Source organism: Corticium candelabrum, chromosome 12 (assembly GCF_963422355.1).
Source record: "Corticium candelabrum chromosome 12, ooCorCand1.1, whole genome shotgun sequence".
Lineage (NCBI taxonomy): Eukaryota > Metazoa > Porifera > Homoscleromorpha > Homosclerophorida > Plakinidae > Corticium > Corticium candelabrum.
This window is the reverse complement of record NC_085096.1, coordinates 1897501-1912500: the sequence shown is the minus strand read 5'-3', so window position 1 is coordinate 1912500 and position 15000 is coordinate 1897501. Positions and strand designations below refer to the sequence as shown.

At 44.7% G+C, this 15000-nt stretch overlaps 2 protein-coding genes across 2 annotated transcripts in view; both read right to left on the bottom strand.

Moving 5' to 3' along the window:
• Positions 1 to 15000, bottom strand: part of LOC134187857 (talin-like) — a 36688-nt gene that overhangs the window by 6725 nt on the left and 14963 nt on the right. The window contains exons 21-35 of the mRNA XM_062656027.1: positions 14849 to 15000; positions 14254 to 14429; positions 13502 to 13777; positions 12257 to 12472; positions 11209 to 11337; positions 9949 to 10375; positions 9093 to 9298; positions 8804 to 8920; positions 8538 to 8744; positions 4379 to 4603; positions 3721 to 3792; positions 3076 to 3348; positions 1590 to 1956; positions 1124 to 1381; positions 343 to 452 (exon numbers count right to left, since the gene is read on the bottom strand). The exon at positions 14849 to 15000 is cut by the window's right edge and continues 32 nt beyond it. Coding sequence (XP_062512011.1) covers positions 343 to 452; positions 1124 to 1381; positions 1590 to 1956; positions 3076 to 3348; positions 3721 to 3792; positions 4379 to 4603; positions 8538 to 8744; positions 8804 to 8920; positions 9093 to 9298; positions 9949 to 10375; positions 11209 to 11337; positions 12257 to 12472; positions 13502 to 13777; positions 14254 to 14429; positions 14849 to 15000 — 3211 coding nt within the window. The remainder of the gene's footprint in view (positions 1 to 342; positions 453 to 1123; positions 1382 to 1589; positions 1957 to 3075; positions 3349 to 3720; positions 3793 to 4378; positions 4604 to 8537; positions 8745 to 8803; positions 8921 to 9092; positions 9299 to 9948; positions 10376 to 11208; positions 11338 to 12256; positions 12473 to 13501; positions 13778 to 14253; positions 14430 to 14848) is intronic.
• Positions 4667 to 5993, bottom strand: LOC134187858 (uncharacterized). Its single transcript, XM_062656028.1, has one exon. It carries the CDS (start codon positions 5989 to 5991, stop codon positions 4786 to 4788), a length of 1206 nt encoding a protein of 401 aa, XP_062512012.1. The 5' UTR covers positions 5992 to 5993; the 3' UTR covers positions 4667 to 4785.

Here is a 15000-nt window from a genome sequence, read left to right as displayed (position 1 = left end):
CAAACAAACAAATGGACAGACACACATACAAACAAATAGACAGACACATATACAAACAAATAGACAGACACATATACAAACAAATAGACAGACACATATACAAACAAATAGACAGACACATATACAAACAATGGACAGACACATATACAAACAATGGACAAACACATATACAAACAATGGACAGATGCATATACAAACAATAGACAGACACATATACAAACAAACAAGTGGACAGTCACATATACAAACAAACAAGTGGACAGACGCATATACAAACAAAGTGAGCAGAGAGACAGGCAAACAAAACCGGCAAGCAAACATGTCAACGTCAAAATGTCGTGCCTTAGATATATTCTTTCCGATGACCTGAACCAGTCCTGAAACGACACCGCTCTCTGTTCTTGCTGTCTCTAGTGTTGTCACCAAGTCACTCACAGCTTCTCTCATGTTACCTATGAAAGAGACCTGATGAAAGTAACTGACATAAACAGGTAAAGACAAAACAGACAAATATGGACAGACACACAGACAGACACAGACAGACAGACAAATGGACAAACAAACAGACAGACAGACAGACAAACAGAGGGACAAACAGACAGAGAGATGGATAGACAGACAGACAAATGAACAGAGACAGACAGACAGACAGAGAGATAAACAGCAGACAGACAGATGGACAAACAAACAGTCAGATAGACAAATGGAGAAACACACAGACAAACAGACAGACAGACAGACATACAAACAGACAGATGAATGGACAAACAAACAGACAGACAGACAGACAAACAAACAGATGGACAAACAGACAGACAGATGGATAGACAGACAGACAAACAAACAGAGACAGACAGACAAACGAACAGAGACAGACAGACAGACGATAAACAGCAGACAGACAGATGGACAAACAAACAGTCAGATGGACAAACAGAGAGACAGACAGACAGACAAAGAAACAAACAGACAGACAGACAAAAAGATAGACAAACAGACAGACAGACAGACAGACAAACAGACTGGCAGGCAAATGAACATACAGAATGACAAACATACACAAACAAGCAGACAGACAGACAGACAGACAGACAGACACATAGAGAGACAAAGCATGTCATACCAACAGCTTCATTGATATTGGCATGCGTCTCAGTTGCCAATGGATTGCCACCACTCTCTTTAGCCGCATACATTAGCTGCAAGCCGGATTCGGCTAGTGTCTTTGTTTGATCCAATAAGTTCATTTGCTGATCGCTGTTTACTGTCTTAGAAGCTGCTCCAACAGCCGATGAAGCAAGAGGCGGGAAAAATGTGGCAAGAGATGCAACAGCGTGACCAAGTTTTTCTGGCTCTCCCTTAGCAGCAGTCGCCACAGAATCTAAAAGACAATAATTGTAGAAATAAACAACCTGTTGTATTGGAGGGATGCATCTCACAATACATTAGACTATTGTATTGGAAGGATGCATCTCACTAGACTATTGTATTGGAGGCATGCATCTCACAATACACTAGACTATTGTATTAGAGGGATGCATCTCACAATACATTATCCGACTACAACACTCATCACATTCAATCCTCACCAATACGATCGCTGATCTCACTAACACTATTCGCCATCTGTTCCTGAAATCCACCCAACGTCGACTCCGCTCTCCCCGGCAACTTCTGACTGATCGCCGCCAGTGACGCCTGATCAACCTCATTGATCGCACGATTAATCGTATCAATTGCCTTATCGCACTCTCGTTGCCCCGGCGACTTATCCTTGATCGCCTGCATCAGTTTCTTGATCGCATCAGACACAGCCTTACTCTGACTTGCCAGCAATTGCCACGTTGGAGCATCCTTTGGATTCACAGCGAGACTCTTTGCTGCTGAGATGAGACATGAGCTGGAGTTGACCATCTGCTGGCCGGCTGAGATAATCGGTGCTTGAGACACACGAGCCTGTATGTAAATAATTGATATTAACACATTTCAATGACTGTAATATGGTGTGTGGGCGTGGTGGTGCCTCATGCATCGGGTTTGTAATTTATGCATCACAGCTGTGTCAGCATGTGTACAGCAGATATGATTAGTAATCACTGGCACAACGCGATAGCAATAAACAAATAATAGGAAATTGTTACACTCAATCATACACATGCACGTACACACACACACACACACACACACACACACACACACACACACACACAGATGGACAAACAGACAGACAGACAGACACAGACAGAGAGACAGAGACAGAGAGACACACACACACGGACAGACAGACAAACAGACAGACAGGCAGACACACATGGACAGACGGACAGACAGACAGACAAACAGGGAGAGAGACACACACACACAGACGGATGGACAAACAGACAGACAGACAGACAAACAGGGAGAGAGACACACACACACAGACGGATGGACAAACAGACAGACAGACAAACACACACACACACGCACACACACACACACAGACATACAAACAGACACACAGAAAGACAGACAGGCACACATAGATGGACGAACAGACAGACAGACAGACAAACAGACACATACACACACACACACACACACACACACACACACACACACACAGACAGATGGACAAACAAACAGACAGACAGAGAGACAGAGACAGACACACACACATACACACAGACAGACGGACAAACAGACAGACAGACACACATGGATGGACGGACAGACAGATAGACAGACAAACAGACAGACAGACAGACACACAGAGACGGATGGACAAACAGACAGACAGAGAGACAGAGATAGACAGACACACATGGACAGACAGACAAACAGACAAACAAACAGACACACATCACACACACACACACACACACACACACACACACACACACACACACACACACACACACACACAACCACATAAGATGACAGCCAGAGATTCACCGACTTCAAACGTTCAAAAGCAAACAATGCCAGAAAACGAGTCGCTTGTCATAAAATTCAAAATTAAAACGACATCAAAATATGTCAATTTATCGTTGAATGAATGTATACACATGTGTGCGTAACATTCTGACTGCTCACCTCGGGACTGATCTCTGCTCTTGTTGATACGAATTCCGGAGCTGATGCAAACTTGACGAGATCGTCGACTGCCTCAAGGAGGGGCTTTGTGTTGGAGGCACATTCTTGTCTGTTGCGATCGTTGAGAGATCCGGCGAGAGCTTTAATGTTCTTAACCAAGTTGGCTGTTGAGTTGGCGACGTCTTTTGCGCATTGAACGAACTTGCGTTTTGCTACAGGATTTTTTGTCTTTGCTGATGCGTTCTTGGTGGCTGAGCAGAGTGCGGATGTGTGCTGTGATAGAAAGGATGTTAAACAGAGTGAGAAGAATGAAGTGTGTTTGAGGGATGCATCTTGTAATAGATTAGACTATTGTATTGGAGAGATGCATCTTACAATACACTAGACTATTGTATTGGAGGGATGCATTTCACAATACATTAGACTATTGTATTGGAGGGATGCATCTCACAATACACTAGATTATTGTATTGGAGGGATGCATCTCACAATACATTAGACTATTGTATTAGAGGGATGCATCCCACAATACACTAGACTATTGTATTGGAGGGACGCATCTCACAATACATTAGATTATTGTATTGGAGGGATGCATCTCACAATACATTAGACTATGTGGATATTGTGTCTACGTAAATTCACCTTCGCAATGACAGTTGCAGCTCCAAGTACTTGCTGCTGTGAACTGGCAGGACTGAGCAAGTTCTCACAAGCCTAAAAATATGCAAATATGTGTGAGGCAGACGCCACTAAACAAGAAAGTAACACACACAGTGACACACACACACACACACACACACACACACACACGCGCGCGCGCGCACATGCACACACACACACAGTGAACACACACACACACACACACACACACACACACACACACACACACACACACAGTGACACACACACACACACACAAACAGTGACACACACACACACACACACACACACACACACACACACACACACACAGTGACACACACACACACACACACATACACACACACACACATACACACACACACACACACACACACACACACACACACACAGTGACACACACACACACACACACACACACACACACACACACACACACACACACACACACACTGACACACACACACACACACACACACACACACACACACACACACACACATGCACGCACACACGCACACACGCACACACACACACACACACACACGCACGCACGCACGCACACACACACACACACACACACACACACACACACACACACACCAAACGATTCCTCTATATCAAATTCAGAGTATCAGACCTGTTGAATTGCTTGTTGTGCCCTAGCAAACTGACTCTGGTCAAGCAGACCTACTACAGGAGCTGTACTAGACGGGTCGGACACACCAACAAGGAAAGCCGCTTGGGCGGCACTCTCAGTCAGAGCACACACTGCATTCGCAGCTGTTCCGACAGCTTCTCCAAATAGATCGTGTTTCTCAGCTTTCGCTTGCCGAGTGATGTCACCCATAGCCTCACCAAGAACCTAATAGAAACACAAAAATCAATACACTGGACTATTGTACTGGAGGAATGCATCTCACAATACACATAAAGAACTCATTTATTAGATAAACGAGGAGCACCTCACTAATACATGGCCATCACACTTAACAATAATGTGGCGCCAGTAAAGTAATAGTAAAAGCTCTAACAAGTAATGTACAACTAAATATTGTTTCTGGCTAACCATATTTTACGAGATTCTTCAATTGTCACCTTTACGATTGATGATAATAGTTGACGTTGATTGTGAGGAGGAATAGAGATGACATCAAGGAAGGGGAGAAGACTTGGAGTATCAATAAAGCCTCTAGATCCTATTTGAATATTTAGTTGCTTACAGGTGAAGCCTTTTGATTTGATGGTCATCATGAAGTCTGTATACCGTTCTGATTTTCTTTTATTTGCATCAAAAAAGTTTGTTTCGAAAGGGATTGTTAGTTCTATGACATAAAATTTGAGCGTATGATTATTCCAAATCAACATGTCAGGCCTTTGTGCAGTAGGAATGATGTCAGACGGAAACTTTACTTCACAGTCTTTTAAATCAGCAAAGATGTTGAATTGATGTGGTAGATGGTTAATAGCCGCATTATAGAGAAGACTGAGAACAGAGTCGTGACGTTGATTGTAATGACGACATTGTAAGAGGACTGAGCAATTATTGAGAACGTGAAGAAGGGTTTGACGTTGATGACATAGAGGACATTTATCACAAGAACGTTTACTCCATAGGACAAGATTAGCATTTGAAGGGAGGGTATCAGAAACGGCATTGAGGACAAAAGAGAGTTGATGACCGGGAAGACAAGAGACAACATTTGCCCAGACGTCAGATGAACAGTTCTCTAGACGGAAGATGGATCCCTGGACATGTAGATTCTTAGTTCTTGCAAGAAGTTGTTTTTGGTGTTCCTCCTTTAGTCTTGATTTGGTGATGTCACTCAATTTTGCTGCAGAAGCACCTGGTGTTTCAGATAGTGACTTTGCTGCTTCTCTAAAAGCAGAGAATCTGTTGCTATACGATTTATTATATGCTTGACTGGTGGCCAAAGAGCGGACACAGTTGTCATGTGAGGATAAGAGACGGGCAGATTTTGAAGACTGGAGGGAGATGGAAGACGTAGACAAACGGGGTAAGCCAAGACCAGCATTTTGTGGGAGGAGGTAGAAGATGGCAGTACAGGCCGAGCGACGAAGTTTACACCATTTCTTGAGGTAAGATGTAACAATTCTATCTAATTCAGATTGCAGCCAGCTTGGTGAAAGAGGAAGTAGAGACAGGTACCACGACAATCTTGGGAAGATTCCATTTTGGTATAATTTTAGTTTCCACCGACAACTAACAGGGCAATTGTCTAATTTCTCCATCAAAGTCTTTGCCTTGCTTATTAGAGAGGATTTGAAATTATCATCGGACAAGTTTCCATTAATTGGCATTCCAAGGAAAAGGAAAGACTCGGAACCAAGAAAGGGAACAGACTCATTAGAAATTGAAACAGAAGGATCACGAAGATGGAATTTGGGTTTAAAACTAAGACTTAAACAGCTGGATTTGGACATTTTAATGGTCAGTTGGGACCACTGGCACCAGTCAGACACAATATTACATAAACGTTGTAAACCAGAAGGCGACTTTGATACTAGGGTAACGTCATCAGCGAACAGAAGAGCATTGATCTTGTGAGATGAACCACTAAGCGTGTAACCAAAAGGCTGAGTCTTCAACATCATAACGAGTGTGTTTATGACGGTGTTAAAAACAATGACCGAAAACGGGTCACCTTGGAGCACTCCAATATTGCAGGGCAACATGGATGTTGCCCACTTCACAGTGGAAACTTGTAGCTGAAGGTTTGAATATATGTTGGTGATGACGGACAGTAGATGGTCTGGAGCATGATAGAGTCTAAAGCATTGTAAAATGAGCCAATGTGGGACAGAACCATAGGCATTGGCAAAGTCAAGCCAACATATTGATAAAGCGTGTCGACTTCTTTTAGCATCAGCAATAGCTGACCTTAGCTTGTACTGATGTTCCTCTGTACCACATATACCAGGGAGAAAAGCCTTCTGAATTGATGTATCGAAGAATTTATTTTCCAACATAAATTGGCACCATCGATCCTTGAGCATAGAGGTGTATATCTTACCAATACACGGTGTTAAGGCAATAGGTCTAAATAAAGAAGGATCGTGGGGATCTTTGGATGCAGCAGGCTTGGCAAAGAGACGTATGACACCAGTTTTCCAAAGTTGTGGGATGGAGGCAGAAAGCCAGCAACAATTAAATAGATCCAGCAGTGCAGGCAGTAGAGAAGGACACATCTTGAATACAAGATAGGATAACCCATCCAGAGGACTCGGAGCTGCAGAATTTCGAGTAGATTTGATTTTCTTAAGAATCTCAGAAGTTGAAAATGGACGAATATCAAAGTCACGAGAAGGAGGTTGAGGAGAAGACACACCAGAAGGAAGCACAGGAGGGGGAGGAAGAGACTGTTTGGAGTAAGTAGACTGGAAGAAAGTATAGGCTTCATCAGCAGAAAACTGTGGCAGTACGTTAGAGGTGTCAGAGTCATCAGAGAACAAATCCTTAGAGAACTTCCAAAAGTTGGTTGAACAGCGTTTATTAGCATTTCTAGCAGAAGACTTGAGATCCCATTTATTCATGACAGCTTTCAGTTTACTATGACGTCTAATTAGTTGGTGAAATTGACGAGCAAATGATGTCAATTCTGCTAGAGACACCCCTTGTCGTTTGGCTTGACGAAATTTGCGTCTAACTTCATTCTTAGTAGACCTCAGAGCATCCAGTTGAGCTTGATTGTTGGCAGGTTTCCGTTTGCGCTTACGAGTAGAAGAACGGTGGCATCCAAAGCGTGATTTCAGACCATAATACAGACGTTCGCGTATGACTTGATATTTAGATTCAACACCAACTGCTTCCAAAACATTTGGGACAACAGCAGACTGTACCCAGTCATTCACGTCAGACCACATTTTAACATCAGAGGCGGGAGGAAGACGGAGTCGTGGCAGAAAATTATTGCAATGAGAAGAAAAGGTGTTCTGCTTAGCGACATCAGAAAGACCGCAGTGCTGACGAGGCGGGATCTTTGTTTCTGATGTTGACTTATCAGCAGATATAATAGTTTCACACCTACCAGTAGTACATGACGGTACAGTAGGCGTTAATTGCGACGTGATAGTCGTTGTAAGATTGAGGTTAGGAGGAAGGGTAGAAGAAGATCCAGACGATGGAGAAGCAGATCCAGGCTGCGTAGCGATGTCACCATGCGAGGTTATTGTAGGTGTCGCCTTATCAGCAGTGTTGTGGTTTGTGGTGATGGTATCTGTTGTCGCGTAATTAGCAGTGACGGATGAGGTGACACATTTTGCTTCAGAAACAGGATAGTTATGATCCAAAGACGTAGAAGATAGTTGGTAATATTGTTGAGAGTCAATGTGGAGAGTAGAACTTGAAAACGGAGACAAGTAGCTATTGATGTCAGCAACGGAAACGGATGTAACAACCGGAGGCGGCACGGGGACATTACATTCCCGTAATGTCTCTTGATGTAGATTAGTCCCATGGGGGATTCTTGACGATGTTGTAGATTGATTAGAAACAGAGCAATGCAGGAAATGATGTCGTAAGGAGTGGAATAAACGACCGCATTGAGGACAACGTTTTCGGCGCATTTCAAAATCAGCCGTTAGATGTAAAAAATTGACGATGGAAACCTAGGAAGCGGTGGACTAGCGTCCACCACTCCCTAGTTATTCAGAGATAGTCGAAAAAGGTTCAAAAATTGAAAAAACCAGCACCAAAATTTAAACAAAACCAACGTTCCAATATCCGGGACTATTATATTGGAGGGATGCATCTCACAATACAATAAACAACAAAATACCTTTGACTTATCCATAACAGCCTCCAAGCATTCAAAGAACGTCGCATCGTTAACCGCCTCATTCGGACTCTCCAACATCGCCTTCACGGCTTCGATCTTCCTCAATGCACTATCACACTCCTTCTGACCAGGAGCAGTCGCTGTACACACATTAATCAATGCATTGATGGCATCAGTCACTCCACGAGCAGCAGCAGCAAGTTGGTTCTATAACCAATCATTGATATCAATAATATGAAACCAACTGAGAGCCCAGTGATGAGTACCTTCACGTTGGGAGCATTTGGGTCGGCAGACAGAGCCTTAGCTGACATGAGAAGTTTGCTTGATGCCATGGAGACGGAACGAAGATAACCGACGACTTCGTCACGTGATGCCTTGTCCTACAGAAAACGACAAATACAAACCAAATTCGTGTGTGTCCGTGTGTCCGTGTGTGTGTGTGTGTGTGTGTGTGTGTGTCCGTCTGTCCGTCCATGTGTGTCCGTCCGTCCGTCCGTCCGTGTGTGTGTGTGTGTGTGTGTGTGTGTGTGTGTGTGTGTGTGTGTGACCTACCGGTGACGCTCCAGCGAGCATCATTCCTGCTTGTAGAACGTCTTTGAATTTCTCGCTGAGTTTCTGGGACGACGATGCCAGCTGCATGTGAGTGCCACGGGATGAAACCATTAGTTCACTGGCTGTTACGTTGAGTGATGCGGCAGCAACACTCAGACTGTTCTGTATTTCTTGGTATGACTGAGAACCAGCTGAAGGGAAGTTGCCTAGGAAAGACAGGAAGGAGATCAACAAGATATAACAACAAAGGCCAACAGACAAACAATCAAACATACACACATACACAAATACAGACATAGACAAATAGCCAAATAAACAGACAGACAGACAGACAAACAGACAAACAAACAGACAGACAAACAGACAAACAGACACACAGACATAGACATACATACAGACAGACAAACAGACAGACAAACTAACTAACAGACAGACATAGACATACAGACAAACAGACAGACAGACAAACAAACAGACAGACAGGCAACGAACAGACAGACAGACGGACAGACAGACAGGCAACGAACAGAGACAGATGGACAAACAAAGACACACAAACAAACAGACAAATACTATCATAGACAGACAAACAAACAGACAGACAGACAGACACACAAACAAACAGACAGACAGACAGATAGACAGTGACACAAACAAACACGCACACACACACACACACACACACACACAGTGACACAAACAAACACACACAGACACACACAGACACACACACACAGTGACACAAACACAAACACACACACACAGTGACACACACACACACACACACACACACACACACACACACACACACACACACACACACACACACACACACACACACACACACACAACCTACCCGTAGCCAAAGCCTGACTCGCAGCAGCAATCTCCTTAATCGCCGCATCCACATCCCTTGCACCCGGCAAACAGTTGATCACCTGATTCAACGCCATTGAGACGGCCTTTGCAGCCTGTGCGAGTCTCGGCTGATTGTCAGCGTTCGTCGGACGAGCAACAGCATGCTTAGCCTCACGAATCAAATTCCCAGAATGTTCCATCACTGAACGAGCGGCAGTAATGATCTGATCCTGAGCCGCTCGATCGGGAGTGCAAGCGGCGACGCCCCGGACGGAACCAGCGAGCACTTTGAGGGCGTTTGCTGTGTCTCTTGCTGCCACTCCTGTGTAGTTCTCATTGCCTTGTGCGGCGGCGGTTAGTAGTTGGGCCATTGAGGCTCCGACTGTTTTCGATGTTGCGCCAAGTTCGAGTGCACACGTCTCGGCCTGTAATGGTAAAGGTGATGTTGATGGTGTGTTGATGTGATGAATTGGTGGATGGGTAATAGTGAGTAGATTGAAAGCAATGAACAGATAGAGAGATAGATGAACGGACGAACGAACGAACAAACAGACAGACAGACGGATGAACAGATAAACAGACAGACAGACAGAAACAGACAAACAGACAGACAGATGGACAGATAAACAGACAGACAAACAGACACACATATAAACAGAGAGACAGACAGACAGAGAGAGACAGGCAGGCAGACAAACACACAAACAGACAGACAGAGACAAACAGACAGACAGAGACAAACAGACAGACAGACAAATAAACAAACAGACAGACAGATAAAAAACCCCAGACAGACAGACAAATAGACAGACAGACAGCAGACAGACAAATAAACAGAGAGACAGACAGACAGACAGGCAAACACACAAACAGACAGACAGAGACAAACAGACAGACAGACTAACAGACAGACAGACAGGCAGGCAGACAAACAGACAAACAGACAGACAGAGGCAAACAGACAGACAGACAGACACACAAATAGACAGACAGAAACACAAACAGACAGACAGACAGAGAGACAGACAGACAGAGAGACAGACAAACAGAGAGATTGACAGAAAGACAGACAGACAGACTGACGGACAGCCAGACAGGCAGGCAGACAAACAGACAGACAGACAGACAGAAAGACAAACAGACAGACAGACAAACAGAGACAGACAGACAGGCAGGCAGGCAGACTAACACACAAAACAGACAGACAGAGACAAAGAAACAGACAGACAGACAGACAGACAGACAGACAGTATCTCACTGTTTCTCCTGGAAGAGGAAGCAGCTTCTTAGCTGATGCTGCCTTCTGTACTTCTGCCAGTTCTTGCGCGATCTGCTTGACAACGTCGATCGCACTGTCAATCTCCAGAGAGCCACATGCTTCAGCAGCCTGTGAAAAATATACGAGAGAAGAAAATGAGATGATGTCGATTGGTGATGGGAAGCACAATGTGTTGTATGTCAGTGTTGAATGTGTGGTAGTGAATCTGTTGTATTGGTCTGTATGGTTGGATTGTCTGTGTGTTGTCTGGCTGTCTGACTTCTTGTCTATGTTTGGTCTGGCTTTACTGACTGTCTGTCGTACGGTCTGTCCTTCTGACTGTCTGTCGTACGGTCTGTCCTTCCGACTGTCTGTCTGTCTGCCTGTCTGTCTATTGTCTGTCTGTGTGTCTGTCTGTCTGTCTATTGTCTGTCTGTGTGTCTGTCTGTCTGTCTAGTCTGTGAGTCTGTCTGTCTGTTTGTTTGTCTGCCTGTCTGTCTAGTCTGTGTGCGTGTCTGTCTGTCTGTCTGTCTATGTATCTGTCTGTCTGTCTATATGTTTGTCTATTGTCTGTCTGTCTATGTGTTTGTCTATTGTCTGTCTGTCTATGTGTCTGTCTATAGTCTGTGTGCGTGTCTGTCTGTCTGTCTATAGTCTGTCTGCATGTCTGTCTGTCTATGTGTCTGTCTGTCTGTCTATGTGTTTGTCTATTGTCTGTCTGTCTGTCTATGTGTTTGTCTATTGTCTGTCTGTCTATGTGTCTGTCTATAGTATCTGTGCGTGTCTGTCTGTCTGTGTATTGTCTGTCTGTCAGTGTCTATTTGTCAGTCTACATGCCTGCTTACTGTCTGCTACCAACACCAAACAACCATCTCCCTATCTCTTTCCACTAAACCCACCCACCCACCCCTACCCCTCCCACCCACCCCTACCCCTCCCACCCACCCCTACCCCTCCCACCCACCCCTACCCCTCCCACTCACCCTCCCGCCCATCCTCCCTCCCGCCCATCCTCCCTCCCACCCATCCTCTCAACCCAACTTCCTACCTTCGAAGCAGCCGCTCTCAGCTCCGCAAGAGATGATGCTGTCTGCTTAGCAAAGTTAGCCAGCTGGATAGCAGCCGCCTGATCTCCAATAGTCGGAACGGCTGCCTTTGCAGCAGCAATCATCTTACCACACGGCTGGATCATTGCCTGACTCGCATTGATGAGACCAAGTTGAGAGCTGGCACTCTCTGGTGATGCCATGCTGAGCCGTACAGCCTGGAAAAGGAAAGAATTATGAGAATGTGTGAGGATAGAAAGGGACATTGACGTACATGGAAATAGAGATACCGTGTACGTATATGTGAGTCTGGTGTGTCATGGCTGCAGTGTGGTGATGTAGTGTATACGTAATGTGGACGAAAATTTGTGTCTAGCATGAGTGTGTCTTGTAAACAGACAGATAGTTGATATTACACATATAGATAGATACACATGTAAATACGAAGACAGACTAATGGACGGACAAACAGACAGACAGACAGACAAACACAGACAGACAGACAGAGAGACAGATAGACAGAGAGACAGACAGACAGACGAACACACAAAGAGACAGACAGACAGACAAACACACAAAGAGACAGATAGACAGACAGATGAACACACAAAGAGACAGACAGACAGACACACACACACAAAGAGACAGACAGACAGACACACACACACAAATAGACAGACAGACAGACAGACACACACACACACACAAACACGCAAAGAGACAGACAGACAAACAGACAGACAGACAAATGGACACACAAAAAAACAGACAAACACAGAGACAGACAGACTGACAGACAGACTAACAGACACAGACAAATGGACACACAAGAAACAGACAAACACACAAAGACAGACAGACTGATAAACAAATAGACACGCAAAAAGACAGACAGACTGAGAGACAAATGGACACACAAAGAGACAGACAAACACACAAGACAGACAAACTGACAGACAAACTGACAGACAAATGGACACACAAAGAGACAGACAGACTGACAGAGACAAATGGACACACAAAGAGACAGACAGACTGACAGAGACAAATGGACACACAAAGAGACAACAAACACAAAATCAGACAGACTGACAGACAAACAGACAGACAGTTGAATGAACAAACACACACAGAGACAGACAAACATACATACAGTCAAACAGAATAACAAAGACAGAAGACCAAACATACAAACGACACGACAGAAACTTCCAACCCCCACTCCCAAACACAAAACAACATCTCACCTGCACAAGTTTCCCAATATGATCTGCGACCGTCTTACAATTGGTGAGCAATTGCTGTTGACTCGACTGATTTCTGTTTGTGGGCGTGGCTCCTTGTGCTGCAGCAATGCACTGGGTGGCAGACGCTGCCGTCTGCTTGGCTGCAACTTCGAGTTTCTTAATGAGTTTCTTCTTCAGTGCGTCGTTTGCTGCAGCGTTCGTTGCATTGCGAAGGTCTTCTGCTGCTTTACGAAGAGCTTCTTGAGCTTCTGTGTTGTTTGGATCTCGAGCAGCACCCTGAATGGTATACAAGTGATATAGAGGTGATGATGGGTGAGGTAACAGTGAGAGGTGGAGATGAATGTTGATAGGGAAACAATAAATGTGTGGAAGGATACACAGAGCAACAAATGAATAATAAATAATCAGGCTGACAGACAGACACACAGACACAGACACACACACACACACACACACACACACACACACACACACACACACACACACAGACACACACACACACAGACACACACACACACACACACAGACAGACAGACAGACAGACAGACAGACAGACACAGACACACACAAGATTTCTGGGAAGGTCACTGATATCTGGAGGTCATTACACTATCCGTCACCTGTGGATGTGCCCAGTAGCAGACAGCTCTGACAAACAAACAAACATACATCCATATACAGAATGACAGACAGACAGACAGACAGACAAATTGCCATACAAACAGACAATGCATGCTAACTACACAATGTACCTTGGCTGCTTCTACCATTCTTCCTGTAGCATCAGCCAAGCCCTTAGCGGCTAGTAGAAGTCGTGCTCTTGCGTCCTGGTCTGACAGTCCTCCTGCCTCTTCCTTGATTCCACCAACCATCTGAGATGTCGCCTGGGCAATGATCTTTGCTTGCTTGACGAGTTCTTGAGGATTACCTGAAGTGAGTGTGAAATATGATGAGCAAACAGTTTGAAAGGTATGCAAGAAAATTAATAATAGAAACATGCACACATAGTCACACACACACACACACACACACACACACACACACACACACACACACACACACACACACACACACACACACACACACACACACACACACACACACACACACACACACACACACCAGGCAGATAGACAGAAAACACACACAGACAAACAGACAAACAGACACACACACAGACAACAGACAGGCTGCGGCATCCACCTACACACACACATGCCATGGATAAACCACACACACACACACACACACACACACACACGCACACGCGCACACACACACACACACACACACACACACACACACACACACACACACACACACACACACACACACACATCCGCCTACCAATGCTAGCAAACAGTCTCTCGGTAGCAGCAAGAATAACTTCGACTTGTTCCTCGTATTTTCCAGGTTTCTGTCCACCAACTTCGATATCACGAATGTAAGTCAAAAGATCATGAAGCGCCTGAGTGACACTCGTCGCCGAACCACCGAGC

What these genes read in the sequence shown, in the direction of transcription:
- LOC134187858 (XM_062656028.1), bottom strand. Translation starts at nt 5,991, where the DNA reads ATGGAGAAATTAGACAATTGCCCTGTTAGTTGTCGGTGGAAACTAAAA.